Here is a 24,701-nt window from a genome sequence, read left to right as displayed (position 1 = left end):
GGAGTTCTTATTCTTCAGCTATGGATTCAGGTATGCCTAAAACGTGTTGTTTTTTTGTAGTATTTGTCGTGCATGCTTATCGATCTTCATGAATCATTCCGTATTTATTTTCTATCAATCATTCCATGTTTGGTTAATAAATTTCCTTTGCCTTGCATCCCCAAACCGTTTGCCATAAGTCTCTCTTTGGTCTGATTTCTATCTGTATTTATTAGTTCTTTTTTAGAAATTATTTGTGACAATAAATTGTGGAGCACAATTAGTATTTGTTTTGTTACTATTTATAAAATAGATTAGGCCCTCTTTGGTATCATTTTTCTTTTTAATTTTTATTCACAAAAACAGTTTTCGTTGCATTTGGTATCATTTTTGGAGCTTGTTTCTATTTATAAAAAATTGAAAAAACACAAAAACCAAAAAGAGATCAAGAGTCATTTATGTGTTTTGGCCGAAATCGATTTTTAGTTATTTTTGCGCTGAACTTTAATGAGTACATGCTTAAAGTCTTAATATGGAGGGGTAAAGTAATCATTTGTTTTATAATTAGAAATCCAAGCCCCTTGCCCCCTCTTCTTCGGTCCAAAGTGGAGAAAGATGGATGAAGAGATGTTCTCTTCACCTATTTCTTCAAAAAAACTGTTTTGCACATAATGATACCAAATTATATCTCACCAAAAAACCATTTTTGTTAAGTAGTTACCTAACCATTTTTATGTTTTAATAAAAAATAATTTCCATTAATGATTTTTGTTAAATAGGTAGAAATCAAAGAGAAAAATGATACCAAAGAGGGCCTTATACAATGAGAAAATAGGTTTCAGTTTTTACCTTCAGCTTTGAGGTTCGAGCAAGTGAATTGATAGGATTTGGGGCTTTTTATTGGAAAAGTATAAAACATACTAAAATTACCTATTTACCATTGATTTTGAGTAGTTTAGCACATGTGCTCATTTAAGGTAACAAAAATCAACATAAATGATTTGTTGCCGCAAATCACAAATAACTTGAGAATAATTTGTGATTTCTGATATATTCTAATTTATTATAAATAAAAATAAATATTATAAATTATACCAAACATTTGTACAAATAGAAATATGTCAAATAAATACAAATAGAAATCAAACCAAAGAGAGCCTAAGTATGGTTAGCAGTACAAATAGTTTATAAAATCACATGGGATCATTTTAGTTAAGGATTACAAAAGATTCTATTTTAAGTTTGAAAACTTTCACTTCCCTTCTCATTAATTTTCCTTGCAATCAAATTTAGCCAAAGGAATTTGAATACAAAATAAAATAAAATTTAATAATCAAATATGAAATGATTTGAGGTTAGAGATATGATCATATGAAAAAATAATTTGCTTCACCGCACTTGAACTCTAATAGATATCAACTATAATCCCCTTTTTTACAAACACCAATTTCCAGGCTAAGAGCCCCTCGAAAATAAACAATAAAGGGGTGGGGGGTTGTGTGGAGATTTTGATGTTATTCTCTTCACAGTAGCTTAGGATAATCAGCCTTTGCGGTTATAATGTGAAGTATTTCATATGACTTTTGTACACTAATCTTTGTTGTATTGCAATGAGATAGAGGTTAGTGCTTTGTTTCTCTCTTATTTAATTTCTTTATATATCTTTTAGGAAGAGGAGAGCTACCTAATAATATTGTGTATGCCTAAACACATGGTGAAGTGGAGCCAGACTGTAAAAATTCGTTCATACCCCGATTCCACTTTCTCATGTGTCTAATCAAACGAAACATTGTCAAGTGACATTTTTTCTTCCATATCTTATTTTTTCCTATAATAGGAGAGGGTTCCTTGAGTGCAAGGCCAATGGAAGTATGCATGAAAGTATTGACAAAGCGGGTTTTCCATCTTTCATAAGGGGCAAGCAATCATTTTTCCCCTTTCATCATAATGTAGGATACTATTTTGCAGCACTACATTGATGTATGCCACTTGCTTAGAAACCCCTTTCTTATAATAGTATATATGATATTATACTATGAATTGTATGATAAATACCGTTTCTAAATTTTTTTTTTTTTTTTTTTTTTTTTTTTTACAGTGTCTTTGTACACTTAGGCTGTGTTTGTTATGTATTATTGGAATGCATTCTAGACCAAGAACACATTCTGGACTATTAAAAACATTGTTTGGTAAGCATTCCATTCCCAAAATTCTAGAACGCGATCAAGAATGCAGCCCATTCTGGAATGGGATATTTTCCCATTCTGCATTCTACATTCCCCATTCTCTAGCTCTTGGCATAGCCCAATGAAAATAGCTCCGCCACTAAACTTATGAAAGGCATTTTCCCTCCCAAGGAATAGCGTTTCATTCTTACAAATCTCTAAAAACTACTTTTCTTTCTTTCTCTAAAAACCACTTCTCTAGCACCAAATCTCTCTCTTTTTCTCATTCTTAAGATCTCCTCTCGAATCCAAAATCCTATAATCTCCTGTTTTCCTTGCGATCTTTATAGGTTTGATGTAAGTAATACTATCTAAGGAAATTGTGAGTATTTTATGTAATATTGTCTAGGATTTTCACTGAAAAAGACCCTTGAGGTGTTTGATAAAATGTTTTGAGCATTCTCACATAAAAAATGCATTGTAAACAAACATTTTATTCAAACAATGTTCTCATTCTCAGTTAAGAACACATTCTGTATTTCAAAATGAAAAAGCACATTCTCATAATGGGAATGCATACCAAACACAGCCTTAAGAAGAAGAGAGAGATTAAGTGGATTTCAGCTTTGTAGATATAACTATGACTATTTAAGGGAGTGATTCATCCAAGAGTCTATATCTGTTGCCTCTACACCAAAGACGTGTCTCCTTTTCTCGCCCAGTCACGCATCAGCTTCCCCTCGCCTCACTCGCTATGTTACGTAACAAAACGAAAAAAGAGAGTGACAAAGGAAACGGAGGTGATCCATGGCGGCTAATGGAGAAGGGATCTGGAAGGACCATTTTGAATATCTTCCTCCTTCTAGTTGCTGCTTTCCTTTGTTCCAACTTTTTGGAATTTGTAAGTGATCGATCTCTTTCTTTGTCAATTACAAAAAGAATTAATTAGCAGTCTTTGTTTCTTCTTCTCCTTCTCTTTCTTCACCGGAGACTGTAGGTCTGACGAGTGGAGCCGGCGTGATCAGGGCCGGAGAGATCTAGATTTTTCTTCATTTTAATTGGTCTTTTATGTTTTTTGCAGTCTATCAGTAAGGCAACGCTAAGGGTTTTTCTGAAATCGAAACCCTGGAACCAGTGGAATCCCTCATCAGATCAATCGAAGAAACTAGGAGGAATCCAATGGAAGTGTACTCCGACGGTAAACCAAACATATAGCTGCCCAATACCATTAATCTCTCCTGCAGTGACGTATGAAAGCAGAAAAGATGATGACGATGATCATGAAAAGGCTGGGGGTTCATGCCCAGACTATTTCAAATGGATCCATGAAGATCTTCGGCCATGGAAGGTCACAGGAATCACAAGAGAGATGGTGGAGAGAGGTGCAAAGAGTAGTGCAGATTTCCGATTGGTTATAGTGAATGGAAGGGCTTACATTGAGAGGTACAAAACTTCTTTTCAAACGAGGGATTTGTTTACGTGGTGGGGGATTGTGCAACTACTGAGGAAGTACCCAGGGAAGTTGCCAGACTTGGACCTCATTTTCAACTGTGCCGATCAGCCTCAAATCAGATCAAGCGATTACCAGCAACCAAACGCCTCTGCACCGCCACCCTTGTTTCAATACTCCGGGAATGCCTCGTCGTTGCCTATCGTTTTCCCTGACTGGTCCTTCTGGGGTTGGTAAATTCCTTTCTTCACTACTTTTCAGTACCACTCCTCTCTCTCTCTCTCTCTCTCATCTTCAAAATGAAAAATACAATGGGGATCGGGAGTGTCCATACATAGAAGATCTATAAAAGGAACCAATTCAACACAGTCAATACAAGAAAATTATTACAACTACCACGATCAATTACTCTCTCTATGTGAGGATGTGAATTTGTAACCGTAACCGTTTATCGAAATCAAACTGATCCGTTTACACTGAAACCGCAAGACCGTTTAGTAAATGGTGCAGTTATGGTTTCAAGTTTCAGGCCGATTAGCTAAACGAGTCGGGTCGGGTCGGGTCGGTTTTAACCGCGGAACAATTTGGTTTCAAACCGAATTGAAACCGTTTAAATCGAACCGTTTAAACTGATCCGATTAATCCGTATAACAATTAAATAAAGAAAGGGCAGTAATCTGTATAACAATTAACAATTAAATTAAGTGTCCATCCTGCTTTGGTATTATTTATTGCAATTCAGTTCAAGTTTAGGCTTTAGATCATGAACTTGTAATCCATATATGTTACTATGTTATTATGTTATCATAGATGGGGTATTTTGGCTGAATCACCTGTCATTTTAATATTTTATGCTGTAGAAGGCTGGATTTGGATGTTGTATGATATTAGTTCTAAATGTTTGAGAATGATTATGCAAAAAAATAGCACTAGATTATCAAATTAAGACATACCATCGTTAATATAGAATCTCTTATTTGTGGTTGCCAATTATTTTTTAATAAGCTTACGATCTTCAGTTTAGAGATGATTGCAAGTTATATCAAACTGATTGTGAACCGTTTTACAAATCGTATGGAATAAACTGAAATCGAAACCATTTAAAACCGTGAAATCGACACCATTTAGAAACCATGGAAACCGAAACCGTTTACTAAACGGTCACGGTTTCAAAAAGTGGAACCGTTTAGTAAATGGTGCGGTTATGGTTTTAGTCAAATAAATGTGAACTGAACCGATCCACACCGTTTAAACCGAAACCGAACCGATTAACACCCTTATCTCTATGTATGAAATCTTTTCTATTCTCCTTCCTTGTTGCAGCCAAGGGAATGGAATCCCAGGGGTAGGTTTGAAAATATCGACTTTGGGTGAATTTTTCCACCACTACCTTTGAGATTCCATTCCCTTAGCTAGTACCAGGGGTAGCTGCAACCCAAGTAGCAGCCAAGTTACGCTCATTACTGCTTGTTCAAAGTGTTGGTTTCTTGAAGGTTATAATGTTTTCAGATTGCAAAGATCTAATTTGGGCCCTGAGTGGTATTTCATTGTCACTGAATTGGGTGACCTGCGCCATTGTAGATGATACTTTAGCTCTTAACTTCATATATTACTTCGGTTGTATTCAATTTCATTCCTAGATTCTTCAATAAGAAAGCATATTTTCTTGCGGGTGGGGCTATCAAGTTCCACCTCTCTAGAACTTGGTGGCATAACCCCCCTCCCTTAGTTCTTGTAAACTTTGATGAATTATTCCACAACTGAGTTTGTTTAATGAATTTAGTGTTTTTCAAAAAAAAAAGTATCAAACCATTGTGAGGAGCGATGCATCTATTTTCGGCCCATGGGAAATGAAAAAATGAATTATAAATAAAACTTTTGTAAGCCTCAACTACATCTAGCACTATTCAGAAAAATTCATGAAAAAAGCAACCAACCCAATCTCTTGTGGTGTGATACCCCATGAATAATAGAATCTCATGCATGTGGTGAGGTAATGTGGGGAGAGGAGATGTCCCACATTGTACATCTTTGCAGCTGTACAATAATTTGATGGGGTACCAGTTGATCTACAACCTAACACCAGTCTAACCTGTTCCTTAATATTTCCTTTTGTGTGTTTTGTTGGTGCAGGCCAGAGCTCAACATAAAGCCATGGGAAGTTCTGTTAAAGGAATTGAAAGAATCCAATGAGAGGACCAAATGGATTGACAGGCAACCTTACGCTTTCTGGAAAGGAAACCCTTTTACATCCCAAAGCAGGAAAGACCTCATGAAATGCAATTCTACATACACAGACAAGCAAGATTGGAAACTTCGAGCCTATGCCCAGGTAATTAAAAGTGTGATACTTCTTGATTGAATTTAATGGTACTAAGTGCAATACTAATACAAGTTGTTGCAGGATTGGAAAAGTGAGATTCTACATGGTTTTAAACAATCAGATCTAACGAAACAGTGCACCCACAGGTGTGTGATGAAATGAACAACAAACCCTTTTTTTTTTTTTTTTTTTTTTTAAGGTTGTCTTTCTGCAGCTTCTTTTTGTGATTAAATAAATGAATGGATGGATGAACAGATATAAGATTTACGTAGAAGGAAGAAGTTGGTCTGTTAGCCAGAAGCACGCTCTGGCTTGTGATTCTGTGCCATTGTTTGTAGAGCCTAAATTTTATGACTTCGTCACAAGATCTCTGATCCCTATGTATCACTACTGGCCCATCAAACGCAATGATGATATGTGTAAATCTATCAAGTTCGCAGTCGACTGGGGAAACATCTACAAACAAGAGGTCTCTCTCTCTCTCTCTCTCTCTCTCCTTCCTTAAGTTTCAGTCAAAATAGAATTAATCAAGTGGCGAAATAATGTTTTAAAAATATGACAGTATATGAATGAAACTATAAGGAAATAATAAGTGAGAAGATATATGATTTAATATAAGCATGAAATGAAAACATGTGACCAATTTAATAAATTTCTATACATTCATCCAATCAAGATTGCCATATCATCCTCGCATGTGGAAAATTATGATGTCAAATCCATGAACTCTCTAGCTTTGTTGGACTAGATAAATGCTTACATTTAATTTAGGGGTAATTTCCTAGATCTATGAGATAAAAAAAAAAAAAAAAATTGTTAGGGACCATGTGGTCCTGCGCTAAACACAAGAGCATGCAAAATTACCAAGCATTGATCTAATGTCCTATATTATTATTCTTTTTTCTTTTTTTTAATAGTGCAAGCCCTATATTATTATTCAAGAAAATTCCCACAATATCAGTACATTGTTGCTTTCTTATATAGAGATTTTTCATTATTATTATTGTTTTTTCTCTTTTCCTAACCATTTGATGATATTGTTTTTCCACATACCCACCCCAACCCATGTGGATATTATTTCTTCAGACAGTCATTAGTGTGGCATGAGGGATTCTCTCCTTCCCCATACTGGGGTACGGGGAATACTCTTCCCAATTCCCGTAAATTAAAAGCAAATTTGTCTAGACCTACGGGATAAATAAATAAAAAAATGAATTACAAAACAAGTAAGTTTAATTTTGTTTTACACTTAGCTTTTGTTTCGTATTTCTTTTTCCCTAATAATTTCTCCTTTTTTGGGTGTTAATCCTCTTGAGACTTAGCAGGCACAAGCTATTGGAAGGGCAGCAAGCAATTTTATACAGGAAGAGTTAAAGATGGATTATGTGTATGACTACATGCTTAATTTGCTGAAGGAATATGCTAAACTCTTGAAGTATAAGCCCACTATACCTGAACGTGCTTTCGAACATTGTTCGGAGACAATGGCTTGTCCTGCAGACGGGCTGGTCAAGAAGTATATGACGGATTCCATGGTTAAGGCTCCAGCAGATACAAGCCCATGCACCATGCCTCCTCCCTTTGATCGTCCAGCTATGCAAGCTTTTCTTAATCAGAAAGATGTCACAAAAATGCAAGTGGAGGCAATGGGAAGGACACTTTGACGTATTCTAAGATTTTCTTTTTCATTTCCGATTTTTATAAATGGAATAGAGTATGGTGACTAACAAAGATAAATGCTCATCCAGGAATCCAAAATAGCATCTTTTGGTTTCTCTTTCTATCAGAATTCCATCTTTTCATCACAACCCCTGGTTTTGCCTCATTTTCTGGTTAGGATTCTTCTTGTTCTGAAGTTTCGAAGAGGCTGCTTCCATTTTGTGAAAAATGAACTAATATTATGAAACTGGCCTCAGTTCTAAAAGACAAGTAATAGGGAGTTGAGGGTATAGAATTAATATAGAAGTTACACATGAAGATGAAACCAGGGCTTCTTTTTTTTTTTTGTGGACCCACGTGGAGATGGCAAAAGGACTAGTGGTTCACACTTTTTACTAACTACTAAATTACTATCATATCAAGAAAGGTTGGGGGTGGAGATAGGGGGATCGAAGGTTCGATTCTCACTGTTCTTATGCTAGACCCAATTGTCTAAATGTCTACCATTGAGTTAGAAGTTCATTCTCAAGAAGTTGTAACCAGGTTGGTTATGCAAAGAGATTACTATTTTTGTTTTTAATTTGTTAAAGAGAGGACATGGTCTAGATTTAGCCATGTGCTAAATTTCAAAGTCTATTTCAATCAGATACTCTTTTTTGTATCGATCATAGGACACATCGCGTGTATGTCCATTCTTGTGGAATGATACTCTAAGGTGAATCGAAGCTTGATCCATATTTCTTACCTTCTTTAAACCTAGAGATATACACCCATGTATTGGGATGTATGTTCCGGTCGTTTCAATCCTTGGATCACTAATTGGGTGCCCCATTATTTAGAAAGGAACCGAATTCATGATTCATGGTTGCCATTTGTTCTGTTAAATGGCCATTGCAGAGTGTAACTATGATGAAAAGTCCAATCATGAGATACACGAGTGCGTATGAGAGTAGAGAGATCCTACTTCAAAGTGGTCAACCTGATCGTATTCAGTCATCTGACCTATCCACTTTTTAACAGGGGGTCGTCAATTGTCGATCAACTGGATTAAGCTAAAATGGGTGCATCCTCGAACCCCTAGGGTTGGGATATCCCAGGTCCAGATTAGCTGGGCTGAGCTTTTAAAACCTTGGGCTCGTATTGGGTTTTCCAAACCAGGCCCATACATCAGTCCACAACTCTCTCTCTCTCTCTCTCTCTCGCTCTCTCTCTCTCTCATTCATGATGGAATCACATAATTGCTTCTAAAAAATACTCCATGTCGTATCATTTTGCCGTCCACATATGAGTCTAGTTTAGAAGGACACTACAAAAGTGTATGCTCAAGAGGGCACCAATTGAATGAAGAATGAGGAAGAGAAACACAAATAACCCTAAGGAACCGGACCACCATTCAAAAATCAGAATTTGATTTCTGATCAATTTGAGTTGGACAATCCAGGTACGAAATCTACAGTTAGGGCAAATTATGGTTGATTCCTAATCAATCTAACCCAATGATCTCGTTGAGCTTTCACGTGAAAGCAATTGATTTTAGAATAATTTTATGTGACGGTTTATAGGAACTTGGGCACCCTCTCTATAAACGTAAGTGGCGAGTTTTATGGTATCTGATTAATACCTTTTGTTTTATCCAAAAAAAAAAAATCTATAAAAATAACTTTCGTACTTGTGTGTGTCTATGATTCAATGAAAAAAACTGCATTGCCTCCCCCCTCAGCTGTCACATGCACATAAAAAGCCTCCACTTGGCCTCCCGTCAGTGGCCATGTAGGGTTCTCTTGCCAAAAAAAATTAATCCCTTTTGTCACATATATTGGACAGACACATTTGCAGTTGATGGTCCCCACAAAATCCAAGGGGGTAGCGCAGTTGGTGAGCAACGAACTTTGTGCGAACAGTAAACTCAGATGTCTTGAGTTCGACTCCCATTAGGCACTGCTTGAGCCACTCACATGGGGGTGTTTAGTGCTCTTCATTGCTTTTCAATGAAAGTTAAATGATTCTCATTCAACCCCGGTATGACCCGGTTCATTCGGTTGTGGGGTTAGTATGGGCCCGCGGGATTAATTAGGTCAAAAAGGCCTAGATACCCGTCATTGGCAGAAAAAGATGATCCCCAAAAAGCTTATGTGTACAAAAATTGCATATATGCCTATTACATAACTATTCTGTTTAATGATTCTAACTGACAAGGCATGATCCATTGATCTAGATTGATTAAATATAGGTAAACATTTTCTCACAAGTGTTTGGCCACCTAGATTTTTTTTTTTTTTTTGGGGGTGGGGGGGGCAACAGAACTAAAAATTTTATTAAGAGAAAAGATAGGAGGAGAACGTCTACCCGAAAGAGTTTGTAACAGCAATGGAGGAGGACATCCCCAACCGTAAAGCTCCATTGGCTAACAAGTGAGCCTCTCCATTGGAGGAACAAGGAATATACAAAAAGAAAGTAGAAGAGAAAGAAGAAACTAAAAGCCTAATGTCTTCCACAACAATACTTGCAGACCAGTCAATAAGATCTAAACAGCCAGAAATGGCATTTACAATAGCTAAGCAATCGGAATGCACAACTAAGGAGTGGATTCCCATACTTGAGGCCAGCATTAGTCCATCCCTAATAGCTTCGGCTTCCGCTTCCACTATAGCAGCTGAAGAGGAAAGCCCCACCCCGCATTGGGCAGCCAAAACCGAGCCCGTACTAGCTTTAATAATCACCCCTCTACTTCCCTTAGCAGATTGGCTGATCCAAGCCCCCATCAGTGAACAGCACATAGTGGGAAGAAGGGGGGGAACTGTATCTCTTGAATGATGAGCAGCAGGGGTATTAGGCATAGCATTAGCACAGTACAAATGACCTTCCTTAATTGAGATGTTGAAAGCAAGAATAGTTTTAGGGAGGGACGGCTCCACTAGCTAAAAAATTGCTTTGTTCCTAGCTTTAGAGATCTGCCAAATAAGAGAAGACCAAATTATATCTCAAAGTCCTTTTTATTGGGAACATCTTTATATTTGACAAAAGGAAAATTAAGCCATTCCTTAAACAAAGATCGATTAAATTCATGAGAATTAAAGCGGAGGGGAGAAGCAAACTAGCATGCTGTCACAAAAGGACAAAGAAAGAGAGCATGTACAATCGATTCCTCATCGGACTTACAGATAGGGCACAATGGGCTATCGGCTAAGTTTCGACAGAAAAGAAGCTGCTTAACTGCTAAAGCATCAGAGGCACATTTCCAAACAAACAACTTGATCTTGGGAATAATATTCAGCTTCCAAATTATGTTCCACAACAAATTAAACGAGACAAAAGCAAGGCAATTAGAATTAAAAGCACAAAAGTAAGCAGTCCTAACTGAAAATTTTCCATTTTTGGCAGGACCCCAAATCCAGCTGTCTCTTCTATCCAAGATAGGAAGAGGGATCTTAAGAATAGCCATAGCTTCTGAATCAGTAAATATAGAATGAATTGAAGGGGCATTCCAAATATGATGTCGAGTAATCAAATCTGAAACTTTAGTAATATTAGGACTTAAAGGGGGAGACATGATTCTTCTCCCAATCATAGAATGGACCCATGGGTCAGAGTAGATAAGCGTGTCTGAACCGTTACCGATGCATCTTCGAAGTCCCTGAATGAGCAAACTTCTACCTTTAACTAAGCTTTTCCAAGCCCAGGACCCTGAAGCCCTAAGAGGGGCATTCAGAAAGGAAGAGTTTGGAAAATATTTCCCCTTAAGAATTCTGGCCCACAAAGCATCTTCATTATGAACCAACCTCCAACATTACCTAGCTAAAAGGGCTAGATTGAAACTGGCTAAATCACGAAAACCCAGCCCACCACATTTCTTACTTTGACATAAACGAGCCCAACTAGAAAACTCCCTACCCCGAGTTCCCCTTCCACCGAAACTGTTGCATTAGACGATTAATCTCCTCACAAATGTTCAAAGGTAAAGCAAACATAAACATGGCAAATGATGGTATGGCTGTAATCACAGATTTTAGCAAAATTTCTTTTCCAGCAGTTGAGAGTAAGTTTTCTTTCCAACTAGAGAGCTTTGACTGGACACGCTCCACAATATTAGCAAATAGAGTTCTTTTAGCCCTACCAAACTCCGAAGGCAATTCTAAGTGTTTCCCATGGTTTAGCATTTCCTTAAATCCAGTTAAAGAAACCGCCTCCCTCCTAGTTTGGACTGGGCTAGAAGGGCTGAATAAAATACTGGATTTAGAAAGATTAACCTCCTGTCCTGAAGCATTCTTATAGTTATGCTGAATATTCATTATACCATGAGTCTCAAGGCTAGAGGATTTTGAAAATATCATGCAATCATCAGCAAATAGTAAATGAGAAACAATAGGGCCAGCCCGACTGGTACGGATACTTGAGATAACCCTAGAGGACAGAGCAGGGTCAAAAGCAGCAGAAAGCGCCTCTTAACACATACTGAAAAGATAAGGGCTGAGAAGGCAACCCTGTCTTAGCCCCCTCTGAGGCTTCACTTCCCCAATAATCGATCCATTAACTTTAATATGGTAAGAAACAATTGTAACACATTGCATAATCCATTGAACCCACAACATTAAAACCTAACTTAGAAAGCATAGATTTAAGGAATGGCCATTCTATTTTGTCATAAGCTTTGCTAAGGTCAAATTTCAAAGCCATAAGTCCAATTTTGGTCTTAGAAGTTTTCATTTGGTGAAGAACTTCATGTGCAACATAAATACACAACAAAAATAGATTCTCTATAGACATGCAAAACAAACATAAGTGCATGCCTCTAAAGGATGCTTTTCACGGATGAGTCCTAAACCAAATGTCTTCAATAATATTTCCCATGGTCTTTTTTATCTTTTTGGTAAAGATATTTTTTATGGCCCATGATATATTGTGGGGTACCATGGTGCTGTCAATCATAATCTTTGAGTCTCTTTCCATCCTAATTGAATGGAAACTAGATCTTTGGCCATTAGAACCGCCTCTTAAATTGTAAGGTTCACATGAGACGTGAGCACCTACCCAACTAATAAATTCAGCTGTGAGTTTTTGTATTCTTTTATAATATTTTTACGTTCAATCAATTTTATTTTAAACTAAATTTAGTATCCGTGCAAAATAATCATCATGCCCCTTCCCTCCTGACGTAAGAGTCACTTCAGACAGAAAATATTTTCCCATTTTCTTTTTAGAGGTAGTTTTTCCTCCATCCATGGTGAATGAAGTATCCTTTGCCAAAAAAAATTGAATGTTTTGAGGAAGATATCAAGAATGGTGGATGAACATTATCTCTTTCAACAATAGAAATTATACTGACTAGGGGTGTCAATTTGTGGCCCGAACCGGCTAAATCGACCGGGACCGATCGTTTATAGACCGGTCCGCCCCGGACCATTTATTAAAAGTGTCGGGCTTGAGCCCGGCCCGTTTATAAATGGTCGGTCTCGGTTTTGCTACTTGAACCGTCGGGCGTCCGACCGAGACCGGCCTATTGTGCATCGACTTGGCCCGACCCTTTAATGATTGTAGAATACCTATTTTACCCCCAAATTAAAGAATAATAACTAAAAAGTAAAGACATGTTCACATTTTAAATAATGGTTATATTTGGTATCATTTATTGATTTATTGTCATTTTTTTGGGCTTGCATGAGTGGGCCGGAATATAATAGCACATTTTAAAGAAGGCCCGTTTAAAAATCGGTTAAAGCCCGTTTAACATTAAACATGTCCATAGCCCGGTTAAGGCTCGACTAAAGCCCGATTAAGGTGGCCCGATTATAACCCGAGACCGACCGACCGAATATAAAGTGTACCATGCCCTCAATAACTAAGCCCCGATTAGTTAAATGGGCGGACACGGTGTAGCCTTTGAAAGTCTTCAAGCCCAATTAAGCCCGACCGAAACCGAACCGGCCCGACCGGTTGACACCCCTAATACTGACCATAGATGTTTTGGTGAACCCGCTCCATTAAATGTGGAAAAAGTTTTAATTTCTAAAATTCTCAATTAAAAAAAAAATTTTTTTTTATTGTAAGGATTAATATATATATATATATATATAATTTTAGAGAAAATGTTGGGTATGCCGCTGATATCAAGTATACTAGCACCCATTGTGTCTATCTCTCTTTTCCCTTTTTTTGAAATGATCCTCATATCCTTCCTGAATGATACTCCATCATGTGTTCCTATTGGGGCTATCCGCTAGCATACTTGATATCCGCGGCATCCCTATCCCTCTCCCATAATTTTTTTTTTTTGTTTTTTGAAAAAGTTTTATTTAATTAGTAGGGGATGAAGAAACTCCTCACCACTCATAATGTGACCATGTGATGGGATTCTTGTCCCATTGCAAACTTCCACCCCTTATTGTTTGGGATCTAAAACATCCATCCCCTTAGGCATTGATGGGTGATGCCCATGAGGAACGAAAAGGGTTAGTCTTTTTTTTATTCTTTCTTTTCAATTCATTTCAACTCACTTTACTATTGAAACATTTATTTTATATTATTTTGGGCAAGAGATTGTTGTTGTTTGATCGTGTAGCCCCTGCACCATTGAAGGGGTCAATGAAAGTCATATAAAGGCCTATACGTAGATGTGATTTTTTATTTCATGGGAGGTAGGATGAAAAATTCGCACACTCTTGTGTCTAGGACTCTAGGCATAGGATTCACGGACCACACAACGTTCTTTTTCTCTATTATTTTTTTATAGGGAAAGAATTTACTATCAAATTATGTGATCTGTGCCATCTTAGAAGCCAATATAAACATACACACAAGCATCAAGAGGAGGGGTGAAGCGATCATTTCACTGTCCGTTTGAGAAGATGCAAGGATCCTGGCCGGAAGGGTTTTTCTTCTCATTTTTTCATAAATTTTTCCAATGTATAGCAGTGATAAATAGATCCATTACACCTTTTTTAGGCCTTTTTAAAGAAATGGGCCCACTACCCGCTTGATAATAAAGTGCGTTCAGATTGACCTTATATCCAGTGGCACCCACAACCGGGCCAGCTTAACCTAAATCTTATATATGCGTTCAGGTGAATGAAATCTGCAACATCTTTTTTTTTTGGTAAGGATCTGCAACATCTTTAATACGGTAGTTTTGTAACCTGACTCTTTCTTTAATGGTTGATAGGACAATCTTGTCCAGTGCTTAGGGGGAAGTACACGTCATCCGCGGCTGCATTGTTGCATTATAGTACTTTTAGGTATTTATATCGGATCGGCAGCTAATCTGTGACCGATATCAATACGATATGGATACATATTACTAGTATCCGACAAAAGGTTCTATTTTTTTCTTTTTTAAGTTGTAACCAATTCGGACTGATTCTGCTTGATACATAGGATTCAGGTCATCGTATCAATATCGGCCGTATAGAATTTAATAGTATAAATTAAAACTATGCATTTTATTTGTGAATCTATAATAAATTTGATTTTTTATGGTGATGATTCTCTTCTAGGTGATTTTAATTTCATTATTTGAGAGAACAAAGTTGGTTTACTAGTCTTTAGAATATAATAGTTTATTTTATAAAAATTTTCTTTTGAATTTTGAGATTGATAGAATGAATTGTCTCTCCTAAATTAGGATAAGGCGGGTTATGACCAAAAGTTACATTTGATCATCCTAATTTCTGAATGAAGTTTTTCATTTTCCAGACTTGGAAATAATGCAATTTATTTTCGAAAGCAAGAAAACTAAATTCAGAAATCCTTCCCCACTTGCATTCTTCTGAAAAGACGTGGAAACCAATCTCACTTGGTTCATGTTGAAAACTAAAGGTCCATGGAGAGCCCCAATGTATCTAATGCTATGTTTGAAATTTGAAAGGAAAACAAAGAAATTATTGACCCACCCTTGACCCACCCTCCTAACTTTCCTAGATTCAGATAAAATAACCCATCCCAGTCACCTTTTCCTCACACTTCCCACCCCCCTCTCCCCCACCCTAACCTCATTGTTTGTTTGCTTTGTGTACTCTTTTGTCTTTAGTTGTTTTTTGCTTGAAATCATTGTCGAATAGGAGGAACTTTCAATGCCTAACAATATCTCCATTTCCTATGTCACCATATTTGATTAGAGAAGATGCTTAGTTATTGCAGATAAAAAAACTAAAAAGAATTAGAAGATGTATTAATATTCAGGAAGAAAGAATGCCATCCTTAGCGTGTATTTGAGTTTGATATAGTGAGTATGAAAAGATCGTAATATCTCACACACTACAAATACTCTCACATATTTTTTCATTGATCGTACCCATTGATATGTACCTGTAGCAAGAGGTAACGTTTCTTACTCTAAAGTTAATATGGGAAAAAATATATATATTCTTAATACAGCAACCTATAGAATCATGTGGCTTTCCTTCCAGCTCTTGTTCTAAGGAAGCTTCAAGATACAATTGTACAAAGTTCAAACCTCACAGTGGTCCAAGTTCTTTCAACTTAACAAATATTCTAATTATTAAAAAATAAGAAAGAAAAAAAGAAAGCTGAAAAGGAAGGTAGGAAAGGAAAGGAAAAGAAAAGTTGTGACATGTGGGGTATGTTCTTCATCCAACATTGAAATTTACTTATACTGATCTTTCAAAGACTAGAAAAATATCTTAAGACCCTAACAACCATGAAGACTTCCTGGAGATGTTGCAGTTAAGGTTTAAAAATTCCCCTCGACTCTACTTGTCTTGACCCATGGGAGATTACAGACCAATACTGTGTATATATATATATATATATATATATGTGTGTGTGTGTGTGTGTCTTTGTGTCTTTGTGAATCCACTAAGTTTGATTAGCTTATAAGTTACCCTGGAGATATCATAGTCATTGTAGAGATAATTCAGTCTTTCTACTCAAGGTTAATGTGCCAACCGAACTCCATAAACCTTGAGATCAAAGGAGCAACCAAAAGAAGTTAAAAAGGAAAAGTCCCACTTCACCCACTCCTTACCCCACCTCCTCTGATTGAGGTCTATCTATTTTTTTTTTTTTTTTTTTTTTTTTTTTTTTTAAGTTTTGAATGTCTGATGATAATTTGATGGGATTACTCCGTTACTCGCGTTAATTCCCTAGTACAGGCTGAAGTATGATTTTAAGCAAGATTCAAGAACTTGTTTTGTTTAAGTGTTTTGATAGTTTTAAATACCGAAATTTCATTGAAATAGTGTGTTTTTTCTCATATATTTCGTTGGTCATTTTAGGGGTTAATGGTTGAAGTGGTCGAAATTAGCAAAATGAGCGAAACGAAATGACCTAGATGATCGAAATTTCGACGAAATAATGCAGTTTTTTAGGCCGTATCAACAACTTGCCGGTGGTACTGCTGTTCTCTAGGAAACTAACGGCTCACAGATATTAAGCCGCTTATAACAAAGATGTTCTGTTGATTGGGTTCAAGATACAAAATTATGTATTTTTATATTTCGTATATCATTTTGTCTTGATAAAAAAAATAATACCAAAATATCTAAATTTCTGACGAGTTCTCGAACCTTGGTTTTAAGAATTTGAATCAAATCATCCATTTCCATCAAATCTAATTGGAATCGGTTATCTGATTCCCGATTCTCACCGATTCCCGCTTCAACAAATCAACGATTCTTATTGATCCTGATTCTGATATATTCGAATCAGCTGATTCATATTCAAAATCTAGGGTTGAAGCAGATTATCGCCGATTCCTTGGAACGGAGTCGACCGAACCCGATCCGGGTTTTAATAACCTTGGTCCTTGGGTAGGGCAGTAGCGTCCATACATATACTTTGCAAACGGGCTGCCCTTGAATCGGAGCCACACGCTCCGAAGTGTTTATTAGATGTTTCCCAAGTCGCGATCATTACCTTCATCATTCCGTGAATTACGTGTCTTAAGTCGGTGATCAGACGGTCCACGCTGCTTGATTCCGATGATGGATCTAATCCGTGGCTCGGTACTTTTCCTAAGGAAACTGTAAAGTGTAAATGAAAGGGACAAGTACAAGATTTAGAAAAGGACAGAAGTGGGTTTTCATCATTTGGCATCATTCACAAGGCCTCTACCGTAGATATTTGTGCCTCAGTTCTAGCTTCCTGAGCCGGCTGATTGGTACTGATTTTAGGATCGCTAACATATCTACGGTGTTAAACTGGTGTGGTATCTGTTGTTTTCTTCACTGTCACCTACAGGAACATCCTAATCTTTCAGAATTGTTCAGATATCACATCGAGAGATGAAATGCTCTAACTAATCGATTAATAGGGCCCAATTCTAAAACAATCATTAGCGCCAAAACTAAAGCTGAAATTGTTAATAGTGTTTCTAATTAGAAAAGAATTAAAGTAAAATAATCCAAAAAGAAAAAAAACCGCTAATATTAAATCCATCACGGAGCAAAACATCCCGCATTTCCCTCTTTTTTTAATCTCATTTGCAGAGCCCTTTCGTTTTTTCTATCTACTCTGTAAACAGTTTCAAAATCACAGAACTCTTCTTCTTATGCTTAAGTCATAACTACTTTTCATGTTTGATGTTTGCACTCAACTTACTTTCACTGTTTTCCATCTGGGTTCTGTGTTTTCCTCATTTTCTTCTCTCCTCTCTATGATTTCTTTTTAGTAGGTTGCTGCAGAAACTGATTTTGAAAACTGCTTTTCAAAAAATCTTTGTTGGTGAACCTGTTTCCACTTTGATAGAGTTCTTAGTCTCTTTTCAATGTTTGGTTGATGGGTTCTTTTTCATGTTTTGGGTTTCTGTAAGAAACTCCTTTTTCATAAGGATAGTGATAAGAGTGCAGAGACTCTCCCAGAGAAGATGGGATCATCATTCGGTTCATTGCTGCTTCTCTTGGTTATTTGGGGTGTTCTTCTTGCCTCCTGTGATTCTTTTGTGACCACTGAAGGTAGATCTTGTTTTCATTACTTTCTTAGATTATTGATCACTGTCGATTTTTCAAGTTTCTCTTTTACAGCTTTTGAAGTGTTTGGATCCTTAATGCAACTGTTTGTTGTTCGTTTTTTGTTGCTGTTGTTTGCCCAAAACACTCGTTTGAGTCCATTCCTAATTGAGCTTCTCCTTTTTTCTTTTTTCTTCTCTTTCTTGGGAATTTTCACAGTTCGGGCTCTGACGGCCTTCAGAGAAGCTATCTACGAGGACCCTGTATCTGTTTTATCAAATTGGAATGCGCCCGATTCAGATCCTTGCAACTGGTCTGGAATTTCCTGTTCACTGGGTCGAGATCATGTTATCAAGCTGTAAGAGAAGTTGTCTATTTCATAGCACATTCAACTGTGTCTTTTGCATAGGCCAAGATCTGTTCCTCCAGTGTCCTCTAAGATTTACAGTTCAAATATCAATTTACCACATAAGCTAGTTTATATAAATTTGACGACCACTCGCCTGAGGCCCTGAGTGCGGAACTGATACCATGTTATCATTTCATTCTATTGATAGGTTCTTGCTCCAAAGAACAGAACTAGGCCTATATCTTACCATCTTACAGAACCGGCATAACTTTCCTATATGATTAAGTTGTAGTAGCATCCCTAAAATCTTGTCAATGACTCACCTAAGTCTGGAACTTTTGCTGAGTTTTTTGGTAGTGTTGTTCGTTGCCCCGTTCATTGGTTACATTTTCTATGTTATCTGAAGATCTATATGCATGGCAAGTTGTTTTGTGAATATGTTAAAACTATTTTGATGACTTCATTGATCTGTGGCTTTTGCAGAAACCTGTCTAGTTATTGTCTGAGGGGATTTCTTGCACCAGAATTGGGCTCCCTCTCCTCCCTGCAAGAATTGTATGGTTTCTTTGATATATTAATATCAAAATGTATTCATTTTAATTTAAATTTTGAGACTGAGTAATGGAGCCTTCTTTAATATTGTGCTTTCTTCAGAATTATGCACAACAATAGTCTACTTGGGACGATACCAAAAGAAATTGGCATGTTGAAAAATCTGAAGGTCTTGGACCTGGGTATAAATCAACTTACTGGGCCTATTCCCCTTGAGATCGGAAATTTGACCAGTGTCATGAAAATGTAAGATTTGTAAAATGGATGTAATTGTGTTCCTTCCCCCCCCCCCCACCTTCTTTGGATTTCTCTGACGTTTATGGTTTGCTTTGACTGTTGCAGAAACCTTCAATCTAATGGATTATCTGGCAGTCTGCCTCCTGAGCTTGGCAATTTGGAAAACCTTGTGGAACTTCACTTGGATAGGAACAGGCTTCAAGGAACTGTTCCTGGAAAAAACTCAAGTTCTGTGTCTAACACGCAAGAGATGTAAGTGTAATGGAATGCTTTTACATCAGTTAGGATTGGGATATCCGTGTCTTCATATACGTGCGAGTCCCTCCACCTAATAGACTAGTCTTTTGAGTTAGAACCTAACATGGTAACATAGCAGGTTTCCGATCCTGCCTCCGTGATCCTTCCACGTGTAAGGTTGGTTCCGATCCACCTACGCGTGAGGGCGAGTGTTAGGATCCCACATTGGTTAGGAGTGGGGTATCCATGTCTTCATATACATGTGAGTCCATCCACCTAATAGACTAGTGAGTTGGAATCTGACATAATGGTCTTTGCATTTTTATTCTGATGGAAGAATTGTTGTCTGCTTCGCTATATTCCATGGGAAGTCTTTTTTCTGTTGGGGGGTAGGGACATAGGGTAGGCAAAAGCTTTTGAATTTTTATTAAGATGGCTGTGTGCAGAGTGTGGATAAAAATATCATCTGGAAATATATTGTTCTGTTATTTCAAATTTTTGGTAACTTCCCTCCTAGTGTGGTACATGTGTGCAGTTTGCTATCAGACAGTAAAGATCCTGGTAACATGAGGCATTAATGAATATTCCCATGGAATGGTTAGAAAATGTGTTCTTTTGGTGATATTTTTTATTAGAAACTATTAGCAATTCCTGGTTACATATTTTTTTAATCAATAATTATTGTTCGCAACTGCTCCTGGTTCGGTTTTTGAAGGCCTTTATTGGCATAAAATGCGCAAGGCATATTACTTTCACTATGCTATTGGTTTGCCTTTTTATATTTTATTGCCCACATTTCATAGTTGGATCTCATCCATATGTAGCTCTATTCAGAAGAGAACTGCATTCATTAGCTGAATGTAACTCTTCAAAGGTTTATAAATTAATGAGTAGAAATGGGTGTTGCTGCTTTAGGTATGCCTCTCATGGAAATGCAAGTGGCTTCTGTCGCTCTTCTCGGTTAAGGAATGCAGATTTCTCATACAACTTCTTTGTTGGCAAAATACCCCAGTGCCTAAATTATCTTCCCAGGTGCCCTTTGTTTCCCTTCTTTTTCTAGGTCATATCAACAAGTGAATTATCTATTTTAGGAACCTATTTTGACCCTCTAATATTTTCTCCCCCCTAGAACTAACTTGTTCTTTTCTTTTTCTACAGAACAAGTTTTCAAGGTAACTGCTTCCAAGATACAGAATTGAAACAACGTCCTTCAATGCAATGTGGTGCGTACCCTACCAGCCATAGTTGTAGATCTGTGAAAGTGAAGTAATTGTATTCCTGACAACAACGGTTGCCTTGGCATCCTTCAAATTTCATCAAAGCAATAAGACCTCAGAAGTCCTTTTTGAGTAGCTTACTCAGACGAGTTTTTTTCCAAGCTATCTAAGTGAAAAAAAAAAAATATATATATATATATACATATGTGTAAAAAAGAATTTATCCCTTTTTATATTTATTCTCTTTTTTTTTTTTTGGGGGTGGGGGTCCTATGGCTAGCTAAATGAGTTTTGGGGACTCATAACTCGTCCCTGTTCCTCATGTTCAGAGGATCAGACCCACTAATTGCTTACCTCAACGATCATGTGGCACAAAAACAAGCATTTTCAGGATGTTTTTTAACCATTACACATTGGTTCATCATAATTAAATTATTTGATGTTTGGACTGATGGCATTAAAAATAGAGTCTGATTTGTTCCTTTGATGCAGTTGCTTCTCCAATGAATCCACCTGCAAAAAACCATCCAGGAGCTGACCTGAAGTACAGGCATTCTGAAAATGGGCCTAAGCATCATAAGGGGTCAAAACCTGCCTGGCTGCTAGCTCTAGAAATTGTAACTGGGACAGTTGTGGGTTTCCTTTTGCTTGTTGCTGCTTTTACTGCTGTTAAAAAATGCAAAGCAAAATCTACTGATATAATCCCCTGGAAGAAAACAGTGAACGGCAAGGACTATAAGGACGAGTTGGTTATATACATGGGTTAGTTTGTCATGGAATTTTACTGTTTTTGTCCTCTGTGACTTCTGTTTTTTATGCAGTTTGTAAATATTTTCTTGATTAATTGGTTGTTATTGTCTCTAAATAGATCCTGAAATGCTGAAAGACGTAGTAAGATTTAGCAGACAGGAGCTTGAAGTAGCCTGTGAGGATTTCAGCAACATTATTGGCTCCTCCCCAGATAGTTTAGTGTACAAAGGCACCATGAAGGGTGGGCCAGAGATTGCTGTGATATCACTTTGCATAAAGGAAGATTACTGGACAGGCTATCTTGAGCTTTACTTTCAGAGAGAGGTATGTATTCTTGTAATAATTTTCCAGACTTGGCTTAGTGCTGTCTTTAATATGCATTTTAGTATAGATAGGAAAACATCAAAGGCCCTAAAGAGAGTGACGCAGATTTCTCACTTATCTTTTGCTTCAGGTGGCAGATTTAGCGAGATTGAATCATGAGAACACAGGAAAATTACTGGGCTATTGCAAGGAGACCAAACCGTTTTCAAGGATGTTGGTCTTCGAATATGCATCAAACGGGACACTTTATGAGCACATTCACTGTAAGTGATATCTTCTTTGAGCATCCTTGTCTTGTGCTCTAACTTTTAGATAGGTTGCTTATTTCTACATTTTCTGATAGCTAAAAGCTGGACCTTCAAATTTAAGTGCAGATGGTGAAGGATGTCAACTATCATGGACCCGACGCATGAAAATTGCTTTAGGCCTTGCTCGTGGTCTAAGATATCTTCATACAGAACTTGAGCCTCCGTTCACGGTATCCGAGTTAAGTTCAAGCGCTGTATATCTTACTGAGGATTTTTCTCCCAAGGTAAGTGCAACCCAATTTGCAGAAGCTTGGCTAGAAAGAATACTTCATTTTTAACGAACAGAATGACGATTTCAGGTAAAGGATTTCAGTCAGGATTCTGATAAACCTTACTTAAGAAAGTACATTAAATCAAAATGTCTTTAGGAACCAAAACAACCAAAAGTACCAGAAAACTCAACATGTAGAAAAGACTCTAGAATACCAAAGATTTGGCCAAGTTGGTGCTACTTTAAAATTTAGGACCCTTATTGAAGCTTTCATGAAAAGAAACTCAATTTTGGTAATTTATTGGGTCTTGGTTGAACTTGGTTTTGGGCTTAATGCAACCTTTTGGGGTTATAATGTGTGTTTCCCATCCCCTTTGGTAAGAATGCGGGAATAGCTAGATTGTGATAACAAAGCACAATTGAACAGGTATATCCAACCTACAACTATTGAGTTGCTTGAGTGTCAAATATGAAGCTCTTCTAGTTTTGTATCATTTCATTTGTGCTTTCCATTTTAGTAAGTACTGTCTTGTAATAACTTTTTCCTCTCTATCTGCACAGCTTGTTGATTTTGAAAGCTGGAAAATGGTGCTAGCAAGATCAGAAAAGAACTCGGGTTCCATTAGTAATGGAAGCACATTATGTGGTTTTCAAGATTCTGTAGATGAACGCCATTTGGATGTCCAAGGGAATGTCTTTGCTTTTGGAGTACTCTTACTAGAAATTATCAGTGGGAGACCTCCATACTGCAAAGACAGGGGGTGCTTGGTAGATTGGGTAAGAAACCACTTTGTTGTTGTTTCATGAACACAAAATTTTTCATTTAAATGTGCTGGAATGCCGCTAATCTTCATGAAATGAGAGTAGGTGACCCTCATTAGCACTGGTATTTTCCTAGGTAGAAGTTTAGTTATGCCAGATGCAGCATGTGTGAAAACTAGTTAAACCCTTGTCCCCCGAAACCATCTTTTGCCCCTTTCTGATTATGATTGGTTATTGATGAAACATGCATAATTAAGATAATACTTTATATTCTCCTCTCTTAAATACTTCAGTAAGTAATGTTTCTTCTCTCCCTGGTGCAGGCCAAGGAGTATGTAGATATGCCAGAAGTAATGTCTTATCTAGTGGATCCAGAGTTGAGACATTTCAGATATGATGACCTAAAAATAATATGCGAGGTGGCGAGCCTATGCATCCAGTCTGATTCTGCTAAGCGACCGTCTATGAAGGAGCTGTGCTCTATGTTAGAAAGTAGAATCGACATTTCAGTAGCTGCTGATCTTAAAGAGTGTCCTTTGGCATGGGCTGAGCTTGCTTTATCTTCATAATCATATTGAAGATCATACTGTAAATCAGAAACATACAGTTTGTAACACTTTTTTCCTTCCATTTTTTTTTTTTTTCCTCCATTATACATATATATATTTTTTTATTTGGGAAAAAATTGCATGCTGAAGAAAATATAGAGATTCATGCATTGCAAATCCAATATGTATACTAATATGACTGATGAGTAAATTTGAGAGATCCCTAATGTATTTTATGTAAGAATTTGTTACATTTGCCTTTTGTCTCATTCTTCTCGTGTGTCTGGTTTTGGTCCTAAGGATGCTTTCCTATTCCTCGACACACCATTAATTCCAGCGTGGATGGTTGGTGACAAATAGCTACATATAGAGGGCAGACTTGGTGCTATGGTATAGCTATAGCTATTCCATTGTGACTTAGTAGTCGTGGGTTTGAGTCAAGAAACAGCCTTTCCATCAAGCGAGGGTGCATCCAATGCCAAAGTGGTATGGGCAATAGGTGAATTATGAATAAAGCTTAGCCCAAGGCCCGGTCCAATGTAGTTAATATTTGAGCCCAATACCCTTAAGAGGCCAGCCCAAGTTCCAGCCTTAGGGGTTGGAGTAATATGCGAACAGTGTCTCCTAACCAGTTATAGTGAAAATGAGCTCATGGGTGGCCAGGCTCGTCTCTTTATTGCTGATGCTAGAAGTCATTATTCTCCAGTACCCACAGATGTAATTCTTGTTTAA

At 37.3% G+C, this 24,701-nt stretch overlaps 2 protein-coding genes across 2 annotated transcripts; both read left to right on the top strand.

The window, feature by feature from the left end:
• The first annotated feature begins 2,804 nt into the window (after nucleotides 1–2,804).
• LOC122087484 (protein O-glucosyltransferase 1-like) lies at nucleotides 2,805–7,703 on the top strand. The gene is made up of 6 exons (XM_042656636.1): nucleotides 2,805–3,045; nucleotides 3,226–3,827; nucleotides 5,728–5,926; nucleotides 5,999–6,063; nucleotides 6,173–6,386; nucleotides 7,243–7,703. Exons 1-6 carry the CDS (start codon nucleotides 2,899–2,901, stop codon nucleotides 7,579–7,581), a joined length of 1,566 nt encoding a protein of 521 aa, XP_042512570.1. The 5' UTR covers nucleotides 2,805–2,898; the 3' UTR covers nucleotides 7,582–7,703.
• Nucleotides 7,704–17,985: 10,282 nt separating this feature from the next.
• On the top strand, nucleotides 17,986–24,220 carry LOC122085601 (probable LRR receptor-like serine/threonine-protein kinase At1g63430). Its single transcript, XM_042654080.1, has 13 exons — nucleotides 17,986–18,480; nucleotides 18,694–18,832; nucleotides 19,307–19,378; nucleotides 19,478–19,621; nucleotides 19,718–19,864; nucleotides 20,765–20,881; nucleotides 21,008–21,072; nucleotides 21,559–21,828; nucleotides 21,935–22,140; nucleotides 22,271–22,403; nucleotides 22,515–22,672; nucleotides 23,221–23,436; nucleotides 23,745–24,220. The coding sequence occupies exons 1-13, from the start codon at nucleotides 18,393–18,395 to the stop codon at nucleotides 23,988–23,990; spliced, it is 2,001 nt and encodes a 666-aa protein (XP_042510014.1). The 5' UTR covers nucleotides 17,986–18,392; the 3' UTR covers nucleotides 23,991–24,220.
• Nucleotides 24,221–24,701: the final 481 nt, after the last annotated feature.

Source organism: Macadamia integrifolia, chromosome 8 (genome assembly GCF_013358625.1).
Source record: "Macadamia integrifolia cultivar HAES 741 chromosome 8, SCU_Mint_v3, whole genome shotgun sequence".
Taxonomy (NCBI): domain Eukaryota; kingdom Viridiplantae; phylum Streptophyta; class Magnoliopsida; order Proteales; family Proteaceae; genus Macadamia; species Macadamia integrifolia.
The sequence above is the reverse complement of the archived record's forward strand: the minus strand, read 5'-3'. Positions and strand labels throughout refer to the sequence as shown.

Excerpts from the sequence above, each read along its gene's own strand:
- LOC122087484 (XM_042656636.1), top strand. The coding sequence starts at position 2,899 with ATGTTACGTAACAAAACGAAAAAAGAGAGTGACAAAGGAAACGGAGGT. Across the intron at positions 5,927-5,998 it reads AACTTCGAGCCTATGCCCAG|GATTGGAAAAGTGAGATTCT; the intron begins GTAATTAAAAGT and ends AAGTTGTTGCAG. Across the intron at positions 6,387-7,242 it reads GAAACATCTACAAACAAGAG|GCACAAGCTATTGGAAGGGC; the intron begins GTCTCTCTCTCT and ends GAGACTTAGCAG.
- LOC122085601 (XM_042654080.1), top strand. The coding sequence starts at position 18,393 with ATGGGATCATCATTCGGTTCATTGCTGCTTCTCTTGGTTATTTGGGGT. Across the intron at positions 19,622-19,717 it reads TTGACCAGTGTCATGAAAAT|AAACCTTCAATCTAATGGAT; the intron begins GTAAGATTTGTA and ends TGACTGTTGCAG. Across the intron at positions 22,673-23,220 it reads CTGAGGATTTTTCTCCCAAG|CTTGTTGATTTTGAAAGCTG; the intron begins GTAAGTGCAACC and ends CTATCTGCACAG.